The sequence below is a fragment of the Micromys minutus genome (genome assembly GCF_963924665.1).
Source record: "Micromys minutus genome assembly, chromosome: 18".
Lineage (NCBI taxonomy): Eukaryota > Metazoa > Chordata > Mammalia > Rodentia > Muridae > Micromys > Micromys minutus.
Window position 1 is genome coordinate 21449254 of NC_137953.1, and position 27711 is coordinate 21476964.

Genomic DNA, 27711 nt, shown 5'->3' on the forward strand with positions numbered 1-27711 from the left:
GTCAAACAGCCCAGCCACTGCTTGGTTCCCTACATATCACTGTCTCAGCTCCACCTTCCCTGCAAGAACTTCCGAGAAGCTGTAAATTTTTATACAGAGCACCAGGTCATGCTCTAGTGGACCACAAGTCTCAGCCTTTCCTTTGCTCATCAGTTAGTTCCTAGAGAATCTCATTCTTGTTTGGGCACAGGGTATCATTCTAAATCCAATAACAACCTTGACCTCAGATGGACAGGAAAGACTGAAAAATCCCAGAGACCTCTAGAGAAATTTTATTTCAGGACATGTTCTTGTCTTCTCCTTTCAACTGGCAACAGCTTTTTCTTACCTCCATTTAGTGACAAAGAAAAATGAGAATATGGATTTTCTTCTATTGTGGGGAAAGTCTAGCCTTTGATTCAGGTGTACCTGCCATTAATAAGACAATTAAAAGAATCAAACTGACAGTGTAAGGCAGAAAATGGAGATTTATTATTTTCAGCCACATTGCAAAGAAGGACAAAGATGCAGCCACCCACATCCATTTTCAACCATATGTCATCTTACTAGATATCAGTTTCTCATTGGTATCTAAGGTTTCCTCCTAGTAGCCTTCATGCTCAATTGCTGTACAGTAGAAACAAACAAAAATCAGAGATTATAAGGACAAAAAAAGTGAGGGGAGCATTAAACAAACTCTGCATTTGAATTATGTGCTTTCACAGAATACAGGAAAAACACAGCTTAAAGAAAATTTTAATTTGTTATAATTATTTTTATGGCGAGTCTTGAAAGTAAAAAACAAAATAGAATTTTCAAATACCTGAATTTCCTAAGCATTTTAACAGAATAATTTAAATTTGATGCTTTAGGAAATTTGAGCACCTTTTAAGAGCAAGGAAACTTTTAAAAAGTCTGAACTTGGGAATGTGAACCATTCTAGAGAAACACAGTTTCTCTATGCTCAGATAATGTCAGGACTCAAAGTTTAGAAGTCAACAGAACACCATTATCAAAATTGTAGCTTCACCAAGCTAACAAAGTAATAAAAATATAAGACAAGATGTTAAAGGCCTCTCTTCTCCTTAGTGATATGCAGTTTCATCATGATGTATGCTTATTTTTTTCTTCTTAGGGTAAAATAATGGCCTTTAAAACAAACACCATCTATATTTGGAAGGTGTGTGGGTACATGGGGAACAACAAACTTTAAGTTTCCTTCCACTAAAGTCTAAAAGCTTTCCTTCTAATCTTCTGGATTACAATTTGGGAGATAATTTTTAGAATAATAGGTAATGAATCCCAATGCATCTTTTCCAGAGGAAGATCTGAAAAGCTTTGGAAGATTAGGTGTTCAATCTACAGTCTTTAGCATGTATAAAGGGTATGGTCAAGTTAAACCCTGTAATTGTTGCTATGTGCCTCTATGTGATGCTCTCAGGAAGTCGCATTGAACTCTTCTTGGCAGGGGAGAGTCTTCAGTGTTCATCCATTCTGCTTGTCAATTGGCACTCACTTTTCTACTCCACTTGATCGTTGACTAGAAGTTGAGTAGTATGTATTTTTCTTTCATTTATATATTGTACTAATAAGTACATTACAGTTTAAATACACACTAGGAAAGAAGAGGAGCTCAACTCATTCATGACTATTAGCATCTCATCACTGAGGATGAGGAGTTAGCGATTACATGATTGATCATGTAAAATCCCGAGAATTCTGTTGGTAACTTACAGGGAAAATGTTCAATGTGTAACAAAAGAGTGACCCATCACCTACTCATTTTTTTTCTGACTTCCATAACAAAACTGGACTGTACATGGGAAGCCTGCAAGTCAGAAGGCCAAGTGTGACTACTGTGAGAAGCTGGACGTCTCTCAGGGGTCGGACAATGGAGTAAAAGGAGATGCAGGCTGCATTCCTAGTGTTCAGGATGAGTCCTCAGGTAGAGGGAGGAGTCAGCTGGGTTTAATGTTAATATCTTTCAGAGAATACCCTAATCTAGTGCCTCTGTCTCAAGACACACAGAAAAGTCTGTTTGAAAGTGTTTAGCATCTGCAGGCTGAGACTCAGCACTGAGGATTTGACACTGACTCCAGCCACTGCTCACAACCATAGCTGCTCCCACCAGGAGGTAAAGCTGAAGCAGCACAGAGCTGTAGCTAATTTCACTGCTGGGCTCACTTTAAGAATTGCACACACCCAGACACTAATGCTGATGCCAAGAAGTGCTTGCTGACAGGAGCCTGATAAAGCTGTCTCCTGAGAGGCTCTGACAGAGCCTGACCAATACAGATGACTATGCTCACCGCCAACATCAGACTGAGCACTAGGACGCCAGTGGAGGAGTTAGGGGGAGGACTGAAGGAGCTGAAGGGGCTTGCAAGCCCACAGGAAGAGCAACTTCAATCAACCTGACCCCAGAGTTCTAAGGTCCTAAACTACCAACCAAGAAGTAAACATAGAGGGACACATGGCTCCAGCTGCATATATAGCAGAGGATTGACTTATGGGTCATCAGAGGGACAGGAGGCCCTTGGTCCTGAGGAGGCTGGATGCCCCACCATAGGGTAATGCTAGAGTGCAGATGCTGGAGTCGGTGTGTGGGTGGGGGAGCAGCATAAAGGCAGGAGGAGGGGGGAATGAGATAGGGGATTTGTGGAGGGGAAACCAGGAAAAGGGATAACATTAGAAATCCAAATAAATACAATAACCAATAAAAGTAGAATTGTATTCAACTGAAATTTCATGTTATAGTCTAGCATAACAAGTAAGATTCATAAAGCTGACTTAGTTCACTATATGGCCAAAAGGAGCTAGAATCACTAACTGGCGAAGAATATGATGTGATTAATATTTTATTAATGACGAAGTAATTAAAAGAAGATATATGAATGTGCTGTCATGATTTAGTATGTAACTGATATTTTCAGTGTAATTTGGAAATGACAGATTTCAAAATAAATATTAGGTAAAAAGAATGTCATAGGGATGAAGAGATCACTCAGCAATTGTATTTGTTGTTCTTTCTGAGGAACTCGGTTTCAGGAAATGTGATGCCTTCGTATGACCACTGATGGCACTGTGCACATTTGTGCCACAAATACATACATGTAAATAAAATAAAGTCACAATAATAACAGAACCAAAAAAATAAAATTTCTAAAGTGTTACATATAACCACCCCAAATGTTGTTCCTATATATTCAAATGGTACAGGAAATATCAACTCTATAGACAAGGTAATTTGCAAGATCACATATTTCAAATACTGTGGGAACATTCCATGAAAGACCTCCATAAAATATTTAAAATCCAGCACAAGAGTTGAACTTCTAATTAGACCAGGTTTTAAAATATATTCAAATTTGGTGATGAAATGGAAACGGAAATTGAAAAATAAAATCCCTGCCTTAGCAAACAAGTCGGTGGATGATATTCTTTAAAGGTATCTGTGAGAGTGGCCATTCCCAGCACTGCAGCCTGCCTTGATAACACAGTGTCACTCACACAGTGCTCTGGAGAAGTCAGCACAAACATGGGATTGCTGCTTACAACGCAGTACCCGTAAGGATCAGTTCTATTTCATTTCTGCTCTATGAGGAACCCAGACAGAAGGGGAAAACATTCTTTGTAAATTCCAAATATATTCAAAATCCACAGTGACGATCACAATTACTTAGAATCATAAAGTTTAGTATGCCAGGGAAAAAAAGGTCACACACCTTGTCCTTACCTCCCTCTCTGTTTTCAAAGTTATTGATTTCTTATTAAAAGTCCTGACTAGCACATGGCAGAACATGGAAGAGTAAAATGTTATAAACTTTGAGATTAGTAGCTTTTAATATAACAGATTTATTAAGATTTTGATGTTCACAGAGGGTCGTATAGCAAGATCATACAGAGGCTGCAGAGATTCTAACTTATTTATTCATGCACAAAAAAAAAAAAAAGAAAATCCAACCATGTTAACAATATATTGTTTTAGTAGCTCATGAAGTAGCTTGCTCGTAAAAATTTAAATATATTTGACCTGCACCCATTTGTTGAAAGCCTCAATATACAGTGTTTTCCAGTTTCTTGGGTGTAGATATCCCTCAAATAATTGATGAATATAAATAAGAATGTAGAGATACTGTTTCAGGATAACTTAAAACCAGAGGCTTGAAAAGTATCCATGAGGCTGTCAGAGGGCAAATGTATTCACTAGACATTAACACCTGTAAACTTCGTTATACTGGGATGATCATGATCAGAGCAAAAAAATCACTTTAAAAACCTGCCTCTAGACTATCATATAGATAAGTCCCAAGTAAAATAAAGGTGAAGAAAACTCAGACTTCTCAATCCATTGACACGGACATAAATCGATTTACTGCACAGCTGATGCCCATTTCTCCTCAACTGAGAGATTGGGGAAGGGTGGTCCTCAACCATCTGCTTTTATTTTTTTTTCATAGAACCTGGGCATTTATGGGTAAAATTCTAAGTGCCTATTTATCCAGCAGAACTGGAAGCTATCTGTTTGGGACACAAGGAGAGCTAAATCTCAGGAGGACACCTGAACTATGATCAATGTCCCCAGATTAATTAGCAATGGAGCAGGGTATAGACAGGTCCCCAGACCCGTTGCACACTAGCAGAGCAGCCCTACCTCTTGCAGAACTCTCTTCATCTTCAGGAGTAGTGTCTTCACTGCTGTGCACTCCTGGAGCATCAGCCTGAACGGTAGAGAATCTAAGCCTCCATTTTCCTCCACACCCTGCGGTGGCCAATCTGTGGAGGGACTGTTGGGCATGTGGCTGACATGGGCAAACCGGGCATCTGGATCATTGTCTTTTGTTATTTTCAGGGAAAGGTTCCTAGTAAGAAACAAGATTAAAAAAAAAATTACAATTTGGTGTGCATAAAGCGTCTCTGGTGCGAATCAATATGAATATGACACTAAAGACATCGTATGAGCCTTGGCGTTTTCTCAAATCAGTCTTTAAAATTCTCAGACCTTCAGCAGAAATTATAAGTTCCATAATTCGTGGGGAAATTCAAATGCAAATTACAATTTTACAGTATGATATTCCCCCAATCAGTATTTCATTTACACATGGCACTTATTTAAAGCATTTATAAATTTTGGGACAACAACAACCACAAAAATCCACTAGAAGACAAATGTCATATCTAAAGTTTCTGATGACATGCTTCCATTACCTTAAATGAAAATATTCAGAGACAGAAAACTAAAAGCGACAGATAACAATTTTAGTCAGAAAGAAAGCATGCACAGGATCTTATGTAAAAATGGTGGTAGAAGCAGAAAATGCATAACTCCAGAGTGACATGGGAAAGAAGGATTTGGTGTCATGGCTGAAAACTACCTGTCTAGCATGAAGCTCATTTTCCCCTGAAGGTAACTGACAAAAGAAATCGTCAAGAAAAGTCCCCTGCTCCATGCACCCCACCCTCCCCCACAAAACACATGTGATTAAAATCAGATGCAAACTCCCAAAGCTTCCTTTTCCTTTCTCTACTAGAGAGGCAGGTGCTCACTCCAGAGGACTATTCCTGCTGCCCCAGTTGTGAGGTACAGAAAGGATTCCAACAGGTCATGCTGACTCGGCTCTGTCTTCATTAATTTTCTCATTTGTCTGCATACCATAGCCTGCTTTCCTAAAATGCACTCACTTCCTCTTGCTAATTCTCTATAATTTACCCGTCTTTAATTAAGATACTCAAGAATTTCAGTGCTTATTACCCATTTAGTCACTCCTCTCTGGGTGCTTCCTGTACATGAAAGATGCACCTGTTAATATCCTGCTTCTATAATTAAACCATCCTCCCTTAGTCTGGTTCACAGGACCACACCTGTAGAACCCGGAATGGCAGGGAAATGTTTCAAAAACAGGCTGCATGAGGAACCGTGTTTTCTAAACCGGCAAAAGATATTGTAACAGGAGTGTAAGACTGAGTAGTTAGTTACACACTTCTTACAGGGCTTCGTGGGATTCAAGAGCTATGAATATATCAGCTGTGCTTTTATGGAGGCACACTGTGTGGCTAAGTGGACATGTCTTACACTTATCCCTAAATTCAAAGCTACTTAGTCCTGTTCAGCTTCCTCATACATACAGTGAAGATATAGATATGTCTATCCCTGACTTAATCATATTTGAATACATAGACACACAGGAAGTAATAGCATAGTGGGGGGGGGTGGTAGTCAACTCTCAAAGCATGCTATCTTTACCGTTCAATTATCTTCTCACTTCAAGTGGTATTTGTAATTTATAATTATAAATATAGTTGATATCAGGTCCCCCAATGCATATACAGCAGAGGACTGCTGGGCCTGAGCTTAGTCAGAGAAGATGCACCTAACCTTCAAGAGACTGGAAGCCCCAGGGGGTGAGGAGGTCTGGTGGGGTAGGGATGGGGAGTGTGAATATCTTCTTGGAGACATGAAAGGTGGTATGGGATCTGGAACAGTCAGAGAGTAGATGGGGGCAGGGGGAATAAAAATCTCGACTGTAAAAAAGATTAAATAATAAATTTTTTAAAAATGTAATACAAAATAATATAGTTCAGAATTTGAATTATTTTTTTCTAAGTAATCTGCTTTTTCATAAAATAATGAAGAAAATATATTTTGGGCTCTTTGTCTAAATATAGTAGCAAGGAACAAGGAAGTGCTTTGTTGCAGGTGCTAATAGCATGCAGTTTAGAATGCATACAGGCACACATACCCACACATACACATACATGCACACAGACACACACACAACTGTGTCTGTATCTGCATATGTCATACACATACGTGAAAACTGAAGATCTCTACAAATCGTCAAATAGCTAGGACTGGACAGACACAGAAATACACATGAAAGACAAAATTTATACTTCAGCAATTGGAACAGAGAATGCTCAATCTTTTTGTTCTTAATTTTGATGAAAATCTATACTCCCAGACAAGTATTAGAGGCTGAGGTTGTGACAATTCAATGTTGCCATTGGCTCAGGAATCTCTTCTCACTGTGCACTTCTTAGTTATTGATTCCATAACTGCTTCCAATGAGAGAGTCCTGAAATATTTTATCTGTACAAGAGGAAGTGAACCTACTACAAGTGCACAGTGAATGCAAAGCAGGCAGGGTTTGTTGGCAACAAGACGGCTGAGCTGTTCTTGTGCTCAGGAGCAATTCTCCCACTGCTACTGCCTATGCTTAGGATAAAAACCACCACATAGCTTATATTTAATAACTGTTAGTAGCACAGTCAATATAGCATATTGTCTCAGTCAGGGTTTCTATTCCTGCACAAACATCATGACTAAGAAGCAAGTTGGGAAGGGAAGGGTTTATTCAGCTTACACTTTCATATTGCTGTTCATCACCAAAGGAAGTCAGGATTGGAACTCAAGAAGGTCAGGAAGCAGGAGCTGATGCAGAGGCCATGGAGGGATGTTGCTTACTGGCTTGCTTCTCCTGGCTTGCTCAGCCTGTTTTCTTATAGAACCCAGGTCTACCAGCCCAGGAATGGCACCACCCACAATGGGCTACACCCCTGCCTTGATCACTAGTTGAGAAAATGACTTACAGCTGGATTTCATGAGGGCATTTCCTCAACTGAGGCTCCTTTCTCTGTGATTAACTCCGGCTTGTGTCAAGTTGACACAAAACCAGCCAGTACATGTATATCAATGGTTTTCAAAAGGAGACTATTATTGAACTTAAGCACCCAAGTATCTATGACAAAACAGTTCCAATGATGAGAAAATTATAAACCATTTTCACATGCAGTCCTAGAGCTCTCTCTAGCTGTCAAGAATAGATGCCCCAATGATGTTCTGATCAGAAGTGGCCAAGGCTCACAAAGCAATGCAGCTTCTGTACTAAGGGCTGTGACCTCACTGTTGGCCTGCTTCTGAAGTCTGGGTTCTGTGGTTCATTACTCATCAAAATTACCACAAAGAAAATAAAGACTGTACCCCCACTATACATCACTGTCCCAGCTCACCCCTGCAATTGTCTGTAGGATTGGGTGATAGCAGCCACATATTTCCTGATTCTAGAATGGCTGAGTCTTTATATTTAAAATTGTCCTTATATTTATGTAAGGCTGAATTGAGACTTATGGGTCCTTCTCAAACCATAACTAAAATAAATGAGCTCCCATCAGAATAACAGACAAAATAATAAATGTAATACTAATAATATTCTCAAAGACTAGAGGATTTGAGGGTGTAAGCTGGTACTTAACACTCTTAACATTAATTGACTACAGTGAATTGGCTTGATAATTTTGCCACTGGGACTCTTTTCAAGATAAGAATTTAGTTTTATCAATCTTTCTATGTAAATCTATTTTCAGCAGGACTGAGAAGTTTAACAGAAAATATACAACTTGACACAAAGTACAGAAGCTTTAGAAAATATTTCCGTGCCATAGAAATTAGGAGTATTATCAATTTTCTCCTCAGTTTTCTGTAAATAGAGATACCGTTTTGACAGTGAAAAAGTTCCTTTGCACATGATAGAACTTTTAAAAATCATTCCAAAATAAACTAGTACCCTGGCCAACACATATAATGAAATGTAAGGTATGTCATTCTTGATACACTGTCTATCTTTCAGTCACATGGCCCTATCAGAGTCCTGCACACCTAATCTCTTTTAATTTGTAGACTGTCTATACCCAACAAGTCAGTGACATCTCCACAGAGATAAGAGTCATCTTAGTGACTCAAAAGTCTACAAGAAACAGACAGGCCATAGTCACCTGACCTCTAACTGTCAAATGCAATAAACAAACAAAACAAACCAGAGTTCTGAGCCAGATTTGTAGAGAATCATACTTTTAAAAACAAACAAACAAACAAAAAACTTGATCTGGGAAAGCATCTTCTATCCAAACCTATTTCACAAAAGCTTGGATTGTCTATGTCAGGTTTACACTGAGCTGGAATATTACTAAGACACATAGCAGCATAGAGATTAATAAACTAGCATCCTAGAAAGTAACATAAACTGTTCAAAAATTATCCACAGAAATGTAAAGATCACTCCATCAATCATCTGTGTTTCCTTTTGATGTACAGTGTCCATGTTATTGAAAAACTCTACTTTGAATTCTCTCTCTCTCTCTCTCTCTCTCTCTCTCTCTCTTCTCTCTCTCTCTCTCTGTGTGTGTGTGTGTGTGTGTGTTTGTTTGTTTGTTTGTTTGTTTGTTTGTGTGTTCTGTATGTTAGAGAGAGAGAGAGAGAGAGAGAGAGAGAGAGAGAGAGAGAGAGAGAGAGAGAGAGAGTTCTAAGAACTTAATACCTCACATTTAGACAAAAATGTGCACACAACTGGTTATTTTATCCCAACTTTATATGGAAAAACACAAAGTAAAGTAAAAATATTTTGGCATAATGTAAAAGCTCCTCATGGTTCAACAACTGCCTGCTTCTCCATATCTTGTCTTTTATTCTTGATCCAATCACATTGGCATCATTTTGGCCATGTAAAATGCCAAACACTGTCTGGTCTCAGAGCCTGTGCGTATGCATTGTCTGCACAAATATTTTCCCTTACCATATTCAGGTTACCCTTTAGGGTACAGCTAAGTACATCACCCACCAGAACTACACAGATTGCCCTTTCTGATAGTAAGCTTTTATTCACAGTAATTATCAAGTAGGCAGGTAAGCTACACTTTGGAGAGATCACTCTGATCACACTTCACTGTGCTGAACTTCACATTTCATATTCAAAATGCAAACAAGTACTCCAAAAGGTGCCACTACAGTTACATTTTAAAATATCACCAGGCAAAGGGGAAAAGACAGATGAATTCCCAGGTGCCTAAGGGGAAATCAAAGCAACAGTGTTTATGCAAACTCCCATTTGCAGTGGCTTCCATTCCAAATTTGAAAAGAGGCACATATGGTATAAGTAATAAGATACTCAGCAAAAATTTGAATGTTACTGCTTTGCCTTAAAAAATATAGTGTTTATCTTAGCTGTGTATCATTAGGGCCAAATATTTCTTGATCGCTTCTCTCAAAATCTCTATCTTTGATATGGCCTATTGTTTGAGATCAGGATTAAAGACCATTGCAATTGTCAACAGGTGAAATCAAGGAAAAAAGATATGTTTACAACATGATGAAAAAAAGAATGGCCAGAATTAGTGTTTGAAGAAATTGTCTTACATATGTACATCTCTTCATGAATATATATGTTTTCACTGACTAATCAGCTCATTGTGGCTGTTTTATATATATATACATATACATATACATATACATATACATATACATATACATATACATATACATACATACATACATACATACATACATACATACATATATATATATATATATATATATATATATATATCCACTTTTCTTACTTAGGTTAAGAATAGAAGCAAGTGGCCTTCAGCAAAAACTAAAATGAACAACATCAAAGGCACCCCATACACATAGACATAGATTTAGCTCTCATTTGATTTTCTTCTTTCTGATACTATAAGAGTGATGTGTCAAAAAAAAAAAAAAAAAAAAAAAAAAAAACCCTCACACTGCCTGGTTTTCCTCTATCTAGTAGATATGGATCAATTTTTTAAACATGTAAAGTTTTATTCTCAGGTCTTCTGTAGAATTCATCAATCAAACAATGTAAATTATATGTTGCACTGTCCCATTTTTTATATTCATTTTCTAAATTGTACATTTTTCTCTTGTGAAAACTGGGACAGTTTTATATACAGTTGTCTGTCAATTTATGGAAAATGATTACCTAGAAAAGGGTCGGAACATAGAGAGATGACTCAGTGGTAAAGAACATGTCCTAGTTTGCTTCCAGTTGCTGTGATGAACATTGATTAAACTAACTTTCGGGATGAAAGGGTTTATTTGGCTTACATATCCTGGGTCACAATCCATCATAGAAGAGAATCAAGATAGAAATCAAGGAAGGGAACTAAGGCAGAAACTAAATCAGAAATCATGGTGACATGGTTGGTGCTTATTGGCTTGCATTCCATGGGTTGTTCAGCTCCCTTACTCATGCTATTCAGGCCCACTTTCCAGAGGATGTCATTTTCTACAGTGGCTAAACCTTTCCACATCAATCATCAATTAAGAGAATGCCCTATAGACAGGTCTAAAGGTCAACCTGATGAAGGCAATTATTCAATTGATATGCCTTCCTTGTAGGTATACCAACGTTTATATTAAATAGTCAAAAATTAAATTTGACAGAGTATATTACTCTTGCAGAGTTTCAGAGTTTGATTCTTAGCACCACATCAAGTTGCTTACAACAATCTGTATGCAAATTCCAGAAAAATTGGCTCCTTATTCTAGGTTCTCTGGGACCTGTAAACACAGATGTATATTTCTCTCTCCCTCCTCTCTCTCTCTCTCTCTCTCTCTCTCTCTCTCTCTCTCTCTCTCTCTCTCTCTCTCTCTCTCTCTATCACACACACACACACACACACACACACACATACAAACACACATGTACACACACACACACACACACACACACACACGCATGCATGCCCACACACACATTATACCCAATTAAAATCTGTTAAAATATATGATAATTAAACTAGAGTTCAACAATCTGCACTCTAAAGAATATTTATCTGAATAGAGTAACTCCTAAAAATGTTTAAAACTCTGAAATGACTGTAGTAAGTTATTACCATATTTACTTATAAGTATATTAAAAATATCGAATACAATCAAAACGTTTGTGTGTCAGCTGTGGTTGTTCTCTGGTAGAAATCTGGAGGTTCCTAATGAATGTTATCATATCATCCCTGAATAACAATACATTGACTTCTTCCTTTCAAACTTGTATCCTCTCAATATCCCTTTGTTGTCTCATGGTTCCAGCTAGAACTTCAAGTACTATATTGAAATGATAGGGAGTGGGCAACCTTGTTTGTCCTTGATCTTATTGAGATTGCACCTAGTTTCTCTCCATTCAATTTGATGTTGGCTATTGGCTCTAAGACTTGTAACATGTTAGGGTTTCAGGCTTTCGGAAAGCCTTTGTCATAATCTAATTAGGTGATCACTTAATTTTTTTTCTTTGATTAAGAATTTAACCCTAAGAAGTTAACAAGGACGGCCAGAATGAGAATGGTTCAATCCCATTTAGAAGGGGAAGAAAATATTCATGGGAGGAAGAGAGAGAGGGGGACATAGGTGGGAGAGGGGAAGGGAGAAAAGAGGGAACAAGAGCAGGTTTGCAAAGAGACAGAAGCAAATCCAGAGGGTCAGTGGAATGGATAGTAATATGTACAAGGGTTGTGGGAAGGCACACTGGGGAACAACTAGAAAGTCCCAGATTCCAGGATGTGAGATGTTCCTAAGACTTGATGTGGATAACATTAGCCAAAATATCCAACAGCAAGAAGATAGAACTTGAAGAGACCACCTCCACTAGATAGACCTGCCACTAAGTTCAGAGATGGGGCTATCTACTAATCTCAAAATCTTTAAACAAAAATTTTTTCCAGTCTAAATAAAATGCATGGACAAAAAATAAAGCAGAGAATGAAATAAATGTCATGGAGAGACCAACCTTCCTTGGGATCCATCCCATATGCAGACACTAAACTCTGACACTATTGCTAATGCCAAGAAATGCTTGCAGACAGGAGCCTGGTATAGCTGTCCTCTGAGAGGCTCTTCCAGTACCTGGCTAAGATGGATGCATATACTCACTGCCAACTTTTGGACTGAGCCCAGGGACCCCAAAAGAAGGGTTAGGGGAAGCACTGAAGGAGCTTAAGAGGTTTGCATCCCCATTGGAAGAACAACAATATAAACTAACTGGAACCCTAGAGCTCTCAAAACCACCAAGAAGAATAAACATGGACAATTCCATGGCCCCCACTACAAATGCAGCAGAGGAACAGTTTATCTGACTCCAATATGGTGGCATTTGGTTCTTTGGAGGCTTATTTCTCCAGCAAAAGGAGATGCTAGAGGGATGAGGCAGGAAAGGGTGGGTAGGTGGTGCAGTATACTTTCAGAGGCAAAGGGGATGGGGTGGGGGGTTTATTGGGAAGGGAAACAACATTTGGAATATAAACTAATTAGAATAAAATAAGGATAAGAATAAGAACGAGTAACTGACAACATTAGGTCTCATAGAAGAGAATGTATAAAATAGCCTTTAATGCATTGGTACAGGAGAAAATTTCCTGAACAGAACACCAATGGCTCAGGCTCTAAGATCAGCAATTCATAAGTGGGACCTCATGGAACTGAAACCCTTCTATAAAGCAAAGGACTGTGTCAATAGACAAAAGAGCAACCCACATATTGGGAAAAGATATTCACTACCTCTACATTTGATACAGCGATAGTATCCAAAGTACACAAAGAAATCAACAAACCAAATAATACAATTAAAAATGAGGTATAGAGGTAAGTAGAGAATTCTTAACAGAGGATTCCTGAGTGGCCTGTAAACACGTAAAAACTGTGCAGCATCCTCAGTCATCAGAGAAATGCAAAGCAAAAGACACTGAGATGGCATCGTAAAACCATCAGAATGGCTAAGATAAAAAAAAAAAAAAACTCACATGATAACACATTCTCTAGAGAACATTGGAGGTTGGAGTACAAACTTGTACAAACACTCTGAAAATTAACCTGGCCATGTGTCAGAAAATTGAAAATAGTTCTACCTGATGACACAGTTGTTCTGCTCCTGGGCATATACTCAGAAGATTCCTTACCAAAACAGAAGAACAAATTATCCACTATGTTTATAGCAGTTTTATTCATAATAGACAGAAACTGCAAGCAATCTAGTTGACTCTCAAATGAAAAATGGATACAGAAATTGTGGTTCATCACACAATGGAATACTATGCAGCTATTAAAAGCAATGGCATCATAAATTTGGTATGCAAATGGGTATAACTATAAAATATCATTCTGAGTGAAATAATGCATACACAAAAGAAAATGCATATTATATATGCACTGATAAAGTGAATATTAGCCAAAAATACAAGAGACCTCTAATACACCCCACAGACCCAAAGAAGTAAATAAGAAGGAAGGCTAAAGCAAGGATGCTTTTATCTCATTTAGAAGGGGGAAATGAAATACTCACAGGGAACAAAGGGAGGGCAAAACTGGGTAGGTGAGGGTAAAGGGAGAGAAATGACAGAGTCAGAATCATGTTTGGGGAGAGAGGGTTAGAACGCCAGAAGAATCAATGGAAATCTTAAGCTGCTAGGGCTGGAGGCTTGGGAAAAATCTTTAGGAAATTTGAGAAACCTAGAAAGGGGGAAGGCTCCCAGAAGTCAATGCTGGTTAACTTAGCTAAGATACCTAGCAGTGAGAATATGGAACCTGAAGAGCCACTTCCTGTAGCCAGGCTACTTCCTGTAGCCAGACAGTATCCCCTGTGCAGATATAAAGACATCAACCTACACGCAACACTTTGCCCTGTCTAAAATAAATATAGTGCCGACGATGGAGCAGAGAATGAAGGAATGACCAACTGATGCTTTGGTCCTGTTCTCCAATTGGTTATTGATCTGTCAGTAAAGATGCCATGAGACAATTGCTGGGTGTAAGGAATAGGTGGGACTTCCGGGTCCCTGCAGAAAGGGAGTTTGGATGCTTCAGAGAGCCAACCAACCACTGGAGGCCACTTTTACAAGTAGAATGTGGGAGATGTTGAGCTGGGACTAAAGGTAGTGGAGAAACTAAAATTCTAAAATTGAGTGCATATTTGGGGTGCTGAGCTGTGAGTACTGGGAAGAGCAACCTAGCCAAGGTAGATTGAGAGTGCTCTCTAATTAATCCAATAAGGCAAGTTGAAATTAAGCAACTGTGTGTGTATGTGACTTTCATCTGTAGATCTAATATTCTCTGGGCATGGACCGGTTCCTAGAGCTTAGGCAGGGTAGCAAAAGCTACATGCAACAGCCAATCAATAACAGGCCCAATTGGAGATCCATCCCATGGGTAAGAACCAATCCATAGCACTATTAATGATACTCTGTTTTGCTTGCAGGTAGGAGCCTACCACAACTGTCCTCTGAGAAGCTTTACCAGCAGCTGACTGAAACAAATGCAGATACACACAGCCAAATACTGAGAAAGGATTTAAGGTCTTGAAGGACATAGGAATTCCACAAGCCAACAAATAAGACTCAACTAATCTGTACCCATCAGGGACTGAGCCACCAAGCAATGAGCATAAACAGGCTGGCACGAGGCTCTTGGCACATATGTAGCAGATGTAGTGCTCAGACTACAAGCATGTGGGTCCTTCAAAAACTAGAGCAGGGGCTTTTCTGAAGCTGTTGCCTGAATGTGGAATCCATTCCTCTAAGTGGGCTGCTTTTAAAGGTATTTTATTTCTCAATTACATTAATGCTAATATAAAAAATAAAAACTAAAAGCTGTATTTAGTTAATCTAGGATTAGAGAGGCTGCAGTCCAGGGTAAGGATTGCTATTTGTAACTATATCTATTTAATATAGTAAAGAGAATGGCTAGTCCAATGAGCCCTTACAAGATTGAATAACTGTCACATTTATGAAAATACAATTATAGACCTCAGGATAATAAATTATAATAAAATTAGGACTTGTAAAAAACTAAATATAATTACAATATTTTAATTATCAAATTTAAGATTGTGTAAGCACTTAAAAACTTATATTAGTGTACTGTACTATTAATACTATTAAAGTAATACTAGTTACTATTAATACAATAATGATTGAAATTTTTTAGTAAATATTTATTTTAACTGTTTAACCCTGTATTTACTAAATATGAAACAACTACTTGTGATTTTTATGATTATCTCTATTGATTTTGTAAAAAGCTAAAATTGTGAAATTTTATAAAAACAAGCTTCCTAAGAAAATATATAGATATTACTTCACTAATACTGCATTTCCAATGGTGATTCCCAAATTCCCGTATACATTCTGAGGTAAGAGCTTTAATGATGCCTGACTATGTGAACCTAATTACTTTGTAAATTGAAATGCAATGATGAATAGAAAAGAAACAAAACCAATGGTTCATTCTTTCTTTCTGAACTAGACAATCCAGTGGATGTTGCTAAGCATATGAGGTCTAATGACCAGTATAGGCAAAAACATGTATATCATGGCTAATAATTACGGAAATATGTCCACAGTATAAACACTTCTTGCAACAAATTTTTGCTGCAAGACTCTTTTGCAAGAGAGACTCTGAGGACCTTAAACAGGTGACACAGATTGTAAAATGAGTAAATAGCAATTCACAGACGGTTCTTTCTAATCAGTACAGCAAAACAAAAATGATACTCCAATCAATCATATACATCTCAAAGCCAGGTAGGTGAGAACACAGACAGTGGTTAACAATCTGAGACCCAGATTGGTATCAATGTTTTCTGAAACAGGGCAGAGAATGAAATGGAAATATGTAGACTCTAGCATATCCAAAGAGGAGTTGAGGGAAAAAAAAAAAACAACATAACACTCCTTTCCAATTCTTACCACACAACAACTCACTTAGAAAGGATATCAGAAAAATAAATTTCAGGAATAAAGCAAGCCCATTTAAAGTAAACAAGACTCAAATAGCAAAGTTGGCTTGGTCCACATCTACTGATTTATGTTTGAAAAGCAAAAGAATTCTTTAAACATAGAAAGTCTGTACCCTGAGAGTACATGTTTACCTCTCCACTCTCTACAAATGCCTCAAGAAATGCCACACTGAAAGTCACAACCCTCCTAAATAGAAAGATATAGGCAAAGTTTACTCCAGAACAATCAAGTTTTCTACCTAAAGATATTAGCACCATTTATTTACAGGTAACACCTATGTGTTTGTTTTTGTTTTTGTTTTTTTGTTTTTTTAATGAAAGAGCCATTGTTCTTTATCATTGCCTTTACTACAATCTTTATGGGAATATAATTCAAGATCCAGCCCCTCTTGCCTGTTTGTGTCATGATACATGATCTGCAGATACAGGTTCCCAAGTCTGGACAGCAAAAGAGGAAAACCACTGCAGTTCATTTATCCTCAGGGAGTATTGAGGGTTCCAGTCACAAGTAGAGCACACCTCTGTTTCTTCTTTGCTTTCTCAATGGATTCCTACCATATCCCTCTCTGTAATTTTCACCTTTGCTTTAGAGTATTATTGCTGAATACAAATCAGAATTCATTAGTTAGGAGCCATATAAAAATTCATTCACAGGCCAATTACTTTTTGCAAGTGTTCTGTCCCAACACTCGAATGCTATGTTCAAGTCCTCGCCTCCCTCAACTTGTCAAGTAATTAATTTAGGCAATTAGGTCTCAGTTGATGAGAGTTTGCACAATGTTGTTACTTCAGTAGATAACTTCTTATCCATAGAAATACCACATAAAATATGTAGTTGCTTAGAGCATGGTGTCTACCTAGAGAAGACATTTGGAGGCACTTGGTAAATCCAATGCTGTTCAGTAAAGACATTTACGTTCCATCTATAAGTTGTATTGCGTTTAGGAGGAAAACCATCTTAACTACTCTGCAAAGTGACCTCTTTTATTTACCATGGGAAAAGCTCGTGAGATACCAGCATTAGAGCATTATATGAGCTATGTGTCAATGTAGAATAATCCTGATTTTAAAAGGAGTAACAGGCACTATAAATCTTGTAAGTTGTACATTATAGTGCTCAAATTTCTTTTCTGAGGTACTGCTAGTACATCGACTTTAACTCATTTTCTCCCTTCATTCATTAGCAGAACAAAAATTGATGGTTGGTTTCCGTGATTGCCCTGTCTTTTAGATGATAGACTATGCTCTGTTCTCAAAAAGTGCATTGTCCCCCTAAATTATCAATAGAAACATTAGGACATGCTGTTCAACATGTCAATAGTAATTTCCTATTCGATATGCTAAACTTTTCCCTCTATAAATATCTTCCTAAACATTCCATAATCTGAAATTTTACTTTGAGATTAAACAATTACTTTGGGTAGTGAAAAATTTATTTTAATGTTGCTATGAGATATATACAATTTTCCCAACACAATGAAGCTAAATTAAACTGCTATAACAATAGAAATATGTACTATTGGCCTTTTGATAGCAGTCTTCTAAAAGCAATACAAGAAAAGACAGTAAGAAAAGAGAGGGAAATATACTGAGAAAGATTCTGAAGTATTGATAAGACTTAGATCAGTTTTCATATATAAAAATTTCCATAACAAATATACTGATTTATTTTCTCTAAGAAATATGCTGATCAACACTGAAGATACATAGTTTATTTTCATGTTTATCTTCAGTTCAAGATGTGTCTTAGGTGGGATTATTTTATCCTATTAACTACAAAACTACCATGCCCAAAAGCAATTTGGGTTTGTCTCTTCTTACAACTCTCAGGAAATACACATTAACTGGGAGATCTCAAGCCAGAAACTAAAGCAAAGACCATGGAGAAATGCTCCCTACTGGCTTGTCCCACGAGGCTTGCTCATTCTGCTGTGTGGGGACAATCTGTATAAATCATTAATCAAGAAAATAGCTGGCAGAGCCTGGCCCAACTGCCAGCCGGAAAGGCGGCTCTTACAGGCTGAGCAACTGGTGAGTGGGAGACCTAGGCTGCTGGGGAGAAGAGGGATCTCTGCAGAGTGCACACGGAAAGGGCACCCCCTGCACTGACCTGCCCTGTCCTCCCCGATCCAGTGACCGGGAACAGATCTTAGGAACTTCTGTTCCCACCCGGAGACGACTTCAGGACGCAGAGCGGAGCCTGGCCCACCTGCCAGCCGGAAAGGTGGCTCGGAGAGGCTGAGCATCTGTGACCAGGAACAGATCTTAGGAATGTCTGTTCCCACCGGGAGGCAACTTCAGTACGCAGAGCGGAGCCTGGCCCAGCTGCCACCCGGAACCTGGGCTGCTGGGGAGTAGAGAGATCTCTGCGGAGTGCACACGAAAAGTGTACCAGGAACACAGACCAGATACAAGGGAAAGGCAAGAACATATCACTGACAACAAAATGGCAAGAGGAAAGAGAAAGAGTATATCCCAAGGAAACCAAGACAATCTAGCAACACCAGAACCCAGCTCTCTGATAGTAGCAAACATCGGAATTCCAAACACTCCAGAGAAAGAAGACACAGACCTGAAATCATGCCTCAAGACGCTGATAGAGTTACTTAAACAAGAAAGGGAGGAAAAGCAAAAAGATTCAGAAGCTTTTAAAGAAGAAACAAGAAAAACACTCAAAGAACTCAAAGAACGAGACGAAAACAGAACCAAAGAAATAAAGGAATGGAAGAGGGAAATTAAAACAGAAATTGACACAATAAAGAAAGCGCTAAAAGAGATAACCCTAGAGTCAGAACACCAAAAAAAGAAATCAGGAGTCACAGAAGCAAGCATTTCCAACAGATTACAAGAGATCGAGGAGAGAATCTCGGGGGCAGAAGACAACATTGCAAACATAGACAAAACAGCCAGAGAAGATGCAAAAAACAAAAAGCTCCTAACCCAAAATGTCCAGGAAATACAAGACACAATGAGAAGACCGAACCTAAGGATAATAGGAATAGAAGAGGGAGAAGAGTATCAACTAAGAGGCACAGTAAATATCTTCAACAAAATCATAGAAGAAAACTTCCCTACCCTCAAGAATGAGATGACTACGAGCATAAAAGAAGCCTTCAGAACTCCAAATAGGTTGGACCAGAAAAGAAATACCTCCCGACACATAATAGTAAAAACATCAAGTGCCCAAAGTAAAGAAAGAATACTAAAAGCAGTAAGGGAAAAAGGGCAGGTAACATATAAAGGCAGACCAATCAGACTCACACCCGATTTCTCAACAGAGACTATGAAAGCTAGAAGAGCCTGGACAGACATCATGCACTCCTTAAGAGAGCACAAGTGCCAGCCCAAGCTGCTATACCCAGCAAAACTATCAATCACCATTGATGGAGAGACAAAGATATTTCAAGACAAATCAAAATTCACACAATATCTGACCACAAACCCAGCACTACAACGAATTATAGGTGGAAAACCCAATACAAGGAGGGAAAATACAGCCTAGTAAAAACAAGAAAACTCCTAAACAAGAAAACTAAAAGAAGAAAAAAACACAGACACAACTCAACCCAAAAAAGCAAAAATGTCAGGAAACAGAAACAATTATTCCTTGATATCTATTAACATAAATGGTATCAACTCCGCAATAAAGAGACATAGACTATCAGACTGGATACATTAACAAAATCCAGCCTTTTGCTGCATACAGGAAACTCATCTCAGAGACAGAGACAGACACTATCTCAGAGTAAAAGGGTGGGGAAAAAACTTCCAAGCAAACAGCTCCAAGAAGCAAGCTGGAGTGGCTATTCTAATATCGAATAAAGTAAATTTCCAACCAAAAGTTATCAAAAAAAAAATAAAGAAGGACACTTTTTACTCATTACCGGGGAAATCTGTCAGGAGGAACTCTCAATCCTTAACATATATGCTCCAAATAAAAAATCACCCACATTCATAAAAGAAACTCTACTAAAGCTCAAAAAATACATTTCACCCCACACAATAATAGTGGGAGACTTTAATACCCCACTCTCACCAATGGACAGATCAGGGAAACAGAAACTGAACAAGGACCCTGCAAAACTAGCAGAGACTTTGAACCTACTAGAATTAATAGATATATACAGAACATACTATCCTAAAGTAAAAGAATACACCTTCTTCTCACCATCCCATGGCACCTTCTCGAAAATTGACCACATAATTGGACACAGAACGAGCCTTCATCGATATAAGAAGATTGAAATACTCCCATGCATCCTCTCAGATCACCATGGTCTACGGCTGGTCTTTAACAACAACAAAGACAACAAAATGCCCACATACACATGGAAACTAAACAACGCTCTGTTAAAGGATAGCAGGGTCAAAGAAGAAATAAGAAAGAAATTAAGGACTTTCTAGAATTCAACGAAAGCGATAACACAACATACCCAAACCTATGGGATGCAATGAAAGCAGTATTGAGAGGAAAACTCATAGCCCTAAGTGCTTCCAAAAAGAAACTAGAGAGAGCTCACATCAGCAACCTGACAGCACAGCTAAAAGCCCTAGAACAAAAGGAAGCAGATATACCCAAAAAGAGTAGACGGCAAGAAATAATCAAAATTAGGGCAGAAATAGAGCAAATAGAAACAAAAAGAACCATTGAAAAAATCAACAAAACAAAGAGTTGGTTCTTTGAGAAAATCAACAAGATTGATAAACCCCTAGCCAGACTAACTAAAGGGCAAAGAGATAGTATCCAAATTAACAAAATCAGAAAGGAACGTGGTGACATAACAACTGAAACTAAGGAAATTCAAGAAATCATCAGATCCTACTACAAAAACTTATACTCCACAAAATTGGAAAATCTGGAGGAAATGGACGAATTCCTAGACAGATACAAGGTCCCAAAGTTGAACCAGGACCAAGTAAACCATCTAAATAACCCTATAACACCTAAAGAAATAGAAGAAGTCATCAAAAGCCTCCCAACCAAAAAAAGCCCAGGTCCAGACGGGTTCAGTGCAGAATTTTATCAGACATTTATTGGGGATATAACACCAATATTCGCCAAGCTATTCCAAAAGATAGAATCAGATGGAATATTACCCAACTCATTTTTTGAGGCTACAATAACCCTCGTACCTAAGCCACACAAAGACCCTACAAGGAAAGAGAACTTCAGACCAATCTCACTTATGAACATTGATGCAAAAATACTCAAAAAAATCCTTGCAAACCGAATCCAAGAACACATCAAAACCATCATTCATCATGACCAAGTAGGCTTCATCCCTGGGATGCAGGGATGGTTTAACATAAGGAAATCCATCAATGTAATCCACCATATAAACAAACTTAAAGACCAAAATCACATGGTCATCTCACTAGATGCTGAGAAAGCATTCGACAAAATCCAACACCCCTTCATGTTAAAAGTCCTGGAAAGAACAGGAATCCAAGGCCCATATTTAAACATAATAAAAGCAATATACAGCAAACCAACAGCCAACATCAAACTTAATGGCGAGAAACTTGAAGCAATCCCACTAAAATCAGGGACTCGACAAGGCTGCCCACTCTCTCCCTACCTATTCAACATAGTACTGGAAGTCCTGGCTGGAGCAATTAGACAGCAAAAGGAGATCAAGGGGATACAAATCGGAAAGGAAGAGATAAAAACATCACTCTTTGCCGATGACATGATAGTGTACTTGAGTGACCCCAAAAATTCCACCAGAGAACTCCTACAGCTGATAAACAAGTTCAGCAAAGTTGCCGGATACAAAATTAACTCAAACAAATCAGTAGCCTTCCTATACTCAAAGGACAAACATGTGGAGAAAGAAATTAGGGAAAAGGTACCCTTCACAATAGTTACAAAAACTATGAAATACCTTGGTGTGACTCTAACTAAGGAAGTAAAGGACCTGTATGACAAGAACTTCAAACCTCTAAAGAAAGAAATTGAGGAGGATCTCAGAAAATGGAAAGATCTCCCATGCTCATGGATTGGAAAGATCAACATCTTAAAAATGGCCATCCTACCAAAAGCAATCTACAGATTCAATGCAATCCCCATCAAAATTCCAACCCAGTTCTTCATGGAATTGGAAAGATCAATGTGCAATTTCATATGGAATAACAAAAGACCTAGAATAGCGAAATCCATCCTCAACAACAAAAAAACATCTGCGGGAATCACTATCCCTGACCTCAAGCTATATTACAAGGCAATTGTGCTGAAAACTGCATGGTACTGGTACAGAAATAGGCAAGTGGATCAATGGAATAGAATAGAAGATCCAGAAATGAGCCCTCATGTATATGGTCACCTGATTTTTGATAAAGGAGCAGTAAACATTCAATGGAAAAAGGACAGCCTATTCAACAAATGGTGCTGGTCCAACTGGCACTCAACATGCAAAAGAATGAAAATAGACCCGTTCTTATCTCCTTGTACAAAGCTCAAGTGTAAGTGGATTAAAGATCTCCACATTAAACCAGATAAACTGGAACTATTAGATGAGAAAGTAGGGAAAACCTTAGAACACATAGGCACAGGAGAAAATTTCCTGAACAAAACACCAATGGCTCAAGCTCTAAGGTCAAAGATTAACAAATGGGACTTAATGAGATTGCAAAGTTTCTGTAAGGCTAAGGACATTGTCAAGAATACAAAACGGCAACCAACAGAATGGGAAAAGATCTTTACCAACACCACATCAGATAGAGGCCTAATATCCAAGGTGTACAAGGAACTCAAAAAGCTAGACACCAGAGAATCAAATAACCCTATTAAAAATGGGGTACAGAGCTAAACAAATCATTTTCAGTTGAGGAACACCGAATGGCCGAGAAACATCTGAGGAAGTGCTCGACATCCTTAGCCATCAGGGAAATGCAAATCAAAACAACCCTAAGATTCCACCTCACACCAGTCAGATTGGCCATGATCCAAAACTCAGATGACAGCAGATGCTGGCGAGGCTGCGGAGAAATAGGAACACTTCTTCACTGTTGGTGGGGTTGCAAGCTAATACAACCACTCTGGAAATCTGTCTGGCGATAGCTCAGAAAATTGGATATAGTACTACCTGAAGACCCAGCTATTCCACTTCTGGGCATATACCCCAGAGACACTTTAATACACAACAAAGATATATGCACCACAATGTTCATAGCGGCTCTATTTATAATAGCCAGAAGCTGGAAGGAACCCAGATGTCCTTCAGAAGACGAATGGATACAAAAATTGTGGTACATATACACAATGGAATACTACTCAGCCACCAGAAACAATGACTTAACCAAATTCTTAAGAAAATGGCTGCATCTAGAGAAGATCATCCTGAGTGAGATAACCCAGTCACAAAAGAACAGACATAATATGCAGTCACTGATAGTGGGATGCTAACCCCAGAGGCTTGCACTCCCCCAGAAACAACTCACAGACTGTATGAAGTCCAAGAAATAAAGAAAACAAAAAATATACATATATTCACAAAACAAGAAGACTTTGACTATTTCCATGTTGCGTTTTGTTTTGCATGTACTTTATGCTTATTGCAACTAGTACGTTTTCAATGCATACTGTCAAGCCTTTGAAAAAAATCAAGTACTGACTAAAAAACATATTCACATGGTTTTATGTAAAATTTATTTTAATGTCTGTAAAAGCAGTACTGACAAAAATGTATAATTTTAAGCAAAAAATGTTTAAAATCTTTAAAAAAATAATAAGCTGTTAGTCTTTTGTGTAGATGGAAATATCTCAAGAAACACTTCTTGTTATGATTAATAATTTGAGTCTTATTTGTAACAGATAAGAGACCAATGTATTTTCCATGTATTTTCATGTTAAAAAAAAAAAATCTTGTTTTGAAGACAAAAAAAAAAAAGAAGCTAGAAGAAAAATAAAGTTTATATTTTCATATCAAAAAAAAAATAGTGTTTGCTTGGAAAAAAAAAAAAAAGAAAATAGCCTATAGAGTTGCCTACAGGCCAATCATATGTAGGTATTTCCTCAATTAAGATTCCCTTCTCCTAGATAAGGTAAAAGGATGGTTTTTTCTTTTTTTTTTTGGTATATTGTTGGCTTACACCATGTATCAAACAAATGGGCCTTACATGTTTTAACACAGATACTACCTATTTAATACATGTATCATATGTGCTAAGTAACATACATAAATTTTTAGGAAGATGTGATTATGTTAAAAATCAGTGGTTGGGGGAATACTTCCATGGGAACTATTTAATAATGAACACACACAATTGGAGCATGCCAATCATGTAAGTCCATATAGGTCATACCATGTACATTTAGAACAATGTTTATTTGAACATTTAAACTATATATCTAAATTATAATTTACATATGATATGTTGACATTGTGGAACAAAATTCTTTTGTTGGCTTTACTTATTAAAATATTACTTGATAAAATGCAAAACAATTTTTTAAAGGAAAAAATTTAATTTTGTTTGTAAAATACCTGATTAAAAAGCTCCAAGATTTTCTTTATTCTCTATTGTTTACCATACTATATAATTTAAGTTTCAAGTAAATAAATGCATTATTTAATGACCTACACACACACACATATATGTATACACACACACACATACACACACATTTACATATTTACAGCCTCCCATGTCATGATTTATTCATTTTTGTTTTGGAATATAAAACATAAAACAAAGCAGGAAAATCTAGAGTCTAAATCTATACACAAATATCCAATTTTTCTATACTAGATCTCTTACTTTCATTTATTTGTTCTTGCAAAAAAAAAAAAGATGCTAGGGGGTTCTTTTTTTTCTTTTTTTTTAACAAAAATATCTATTCATTTCTTTACAGCAAGACAACTGTTTGTACAGGAAAAATAAAATTCCATCTTCATATTTAGGTTTATGAAACTGACAATTAGACACCCGTTGTTTTATCATTAGATCTCACTACAACCATATGTACCAAAGATGACAGTAAGAGGAAGGAAAGGAAGGAAGGCTGGCTGCAGAGACAAAGGGGGAAATGCTGTTTTTCCATCACAAGTGCCTCAGAACTCTGTGCTTTCAGGTGTGTATTCAGTAGGATTGGGAATCAAGTGCAAAGACAAGCCCCTAACACTGTAAAGTGCCACTACAAGGAACACGTGCTCTTACCAATAATTCCAAAGGGATCATGTACAGGAGGATGAGCAGTTTTATGATGAAGCTTTGTAGATACAATTACTTCAACATAAAACAAAACTTCAAATTCAGCAAAGACTTTCAGGACCAATTCATGCATTAAGAGACAGCTATGAATGCTCCTCCTTTATACTCCTGTGTTTAATACACAAACAAATTGAATCCTGTTACACTCCTAATTTTGAATTTTTCAGCAACCTGGAATAGAGATCTGGTAGGGGACATTTTGTAAGATCATTCATATTAAGTTAATAATCGCCTCCTTGGTGCTTATTACATTTGCTGTGCTCAAGAGTGATCAGACTGATTTAGATACATAAGGTTTGCTCTACTAAATGTGGAAAAATTAGAATATACACAAATGTCTCAAATAAACCAACACTTTTCAGTTTTCTTCAGATACTGAGTGAACAAAGAATTTTAAATATTTTAAACCCTTCGTTGAAAATGAAACACATTTCAAACAGTCCAAGTTCCCCATAACTGAATGCATAACTAAGCCTGTGTGTCAAGTCTTTATTCTCGAATAGGAATGGCTCATGCTGTGTTTCTCCCCATTAGCAGCGATTACTATGATCCTGGAATGCTTCATTTCACTAACAACATGTAAACACAGAAAGTCATGAAAATACCTTCGGGCCAACATTTATCTATAACAACACACTTTAGAAAGACAACCGCATGGCATGCAAATGGGAAACCAGAGCCATAATCCCAGCAGCAACATTAATATTCATACTATTTATCTGCACAAGTGTCACAGGGACTCTCATGGTCTGAAGTGTTGCTTTAGAGCTGGGCATTGTAGAAACGACAGATCACTAGTACTGCTGAAAGGCAAGATGCTTACAGGATGTAAATCCAGAGAAATAAACATATTCTTCCATTCTCTTCTGTGCCTTCAGTCATGTGCTTATTATTAGATAAACAATGCTTTTAAAAATAGCAGCAGTCAGTTATTCTAAGAGAGTTTTAAGACGTTCTCAATAAATAAAATGGTAATAAAAATAATAGCAAAATGAGGTCTCAACCAGATAGGAGTGGGTGGTAGGTAGAGCTAAGTGGCAGAGCCCAGCTGCATGGTCTGTGTAATAGACTCTTTTGCCTCCATAGCCATAAAATATAATAGAACCAAAAGTAAAGCATTCACTCTGGTAAGGAATACACAAGGTGAAACTTACTGACAGTTTCCTGTATTATTTTAAGTATAATACTCATACCTGCATAATAGATATTAGACTAAAATTCATAGAGCTTAACTAAATAACTCATATATCTCATACATAGTAAATAAGGTTGTTGTAGTTTTATTGCTGATTCTATAAAACATAATTTAATAAATATATATACATATACGTATGCGTATGCACATACATACATACATACACAAGTCTTTGACTTACAATTCCTGGTTTCAGTATATATTTATAAGAAGAAACAGTGGCAAGAGCTGCAGACAGTAGTACACAACACTAGTCAAAAGCAGAGAGAAACAAAATGAATGCATGCTCATTTTCTTGCTGGCTTAAAGTAACTTGGATTTCTTACTCTCAGTTCAGGAAGAGGGAATAGTACCACATTCCATGGGCTGAAGTTTTGTACATCAATTAAACTCATTAAGGCTACTCTAACAATATGGCTTAAGGCCAACTAAATGTAGATAATCTATCTTTGAGACTATCTTCTTGGGATCCTGGGTTGTGTCAAGGGGACAACTATGTTGAACTAAAGTGGAACATAGATTTTAACACGGACCCAATTCTTTTACATTTCTTGAGTTTGAGTTCTAATATACATACCAATGTGAAAAAGGGTAAAACTGTTATCAAAGAATTAACTCAAGGATCATGGGTGTTTTCTAACCAGAAAAAAAAATATGCAGAATTTCTAAGGGTTTATAATTTGTGTGTGTGTGTGTGTGTGTGTGTGTGTGTGTGTGTGTGTGTGTGATTTTGAATCTTCT

The 27711-nt window shown here is 37.5% G+C and overlaps 1 protein-coding gene across 1 annotated transcript in view; it reads right to left on the minus strand.

Annotated features, from left to right (window-relative positions):
- CCSER1 (coiled-coil serine rich protein 1) overlaps positions 1-27711 on the minus strand; it is a gene marked incomplete at both ends in the record, with an annotated part of 925644 nt that overhangs the window by 694586 nt on the left and 203347 nt on the right. The window contains 1 exon segment of the mRNA XM_080931819.1: positions 4634-4841. Coding sequence (XP_080787945.1) covers positions 4634-4841 — 208 coding nt within the window.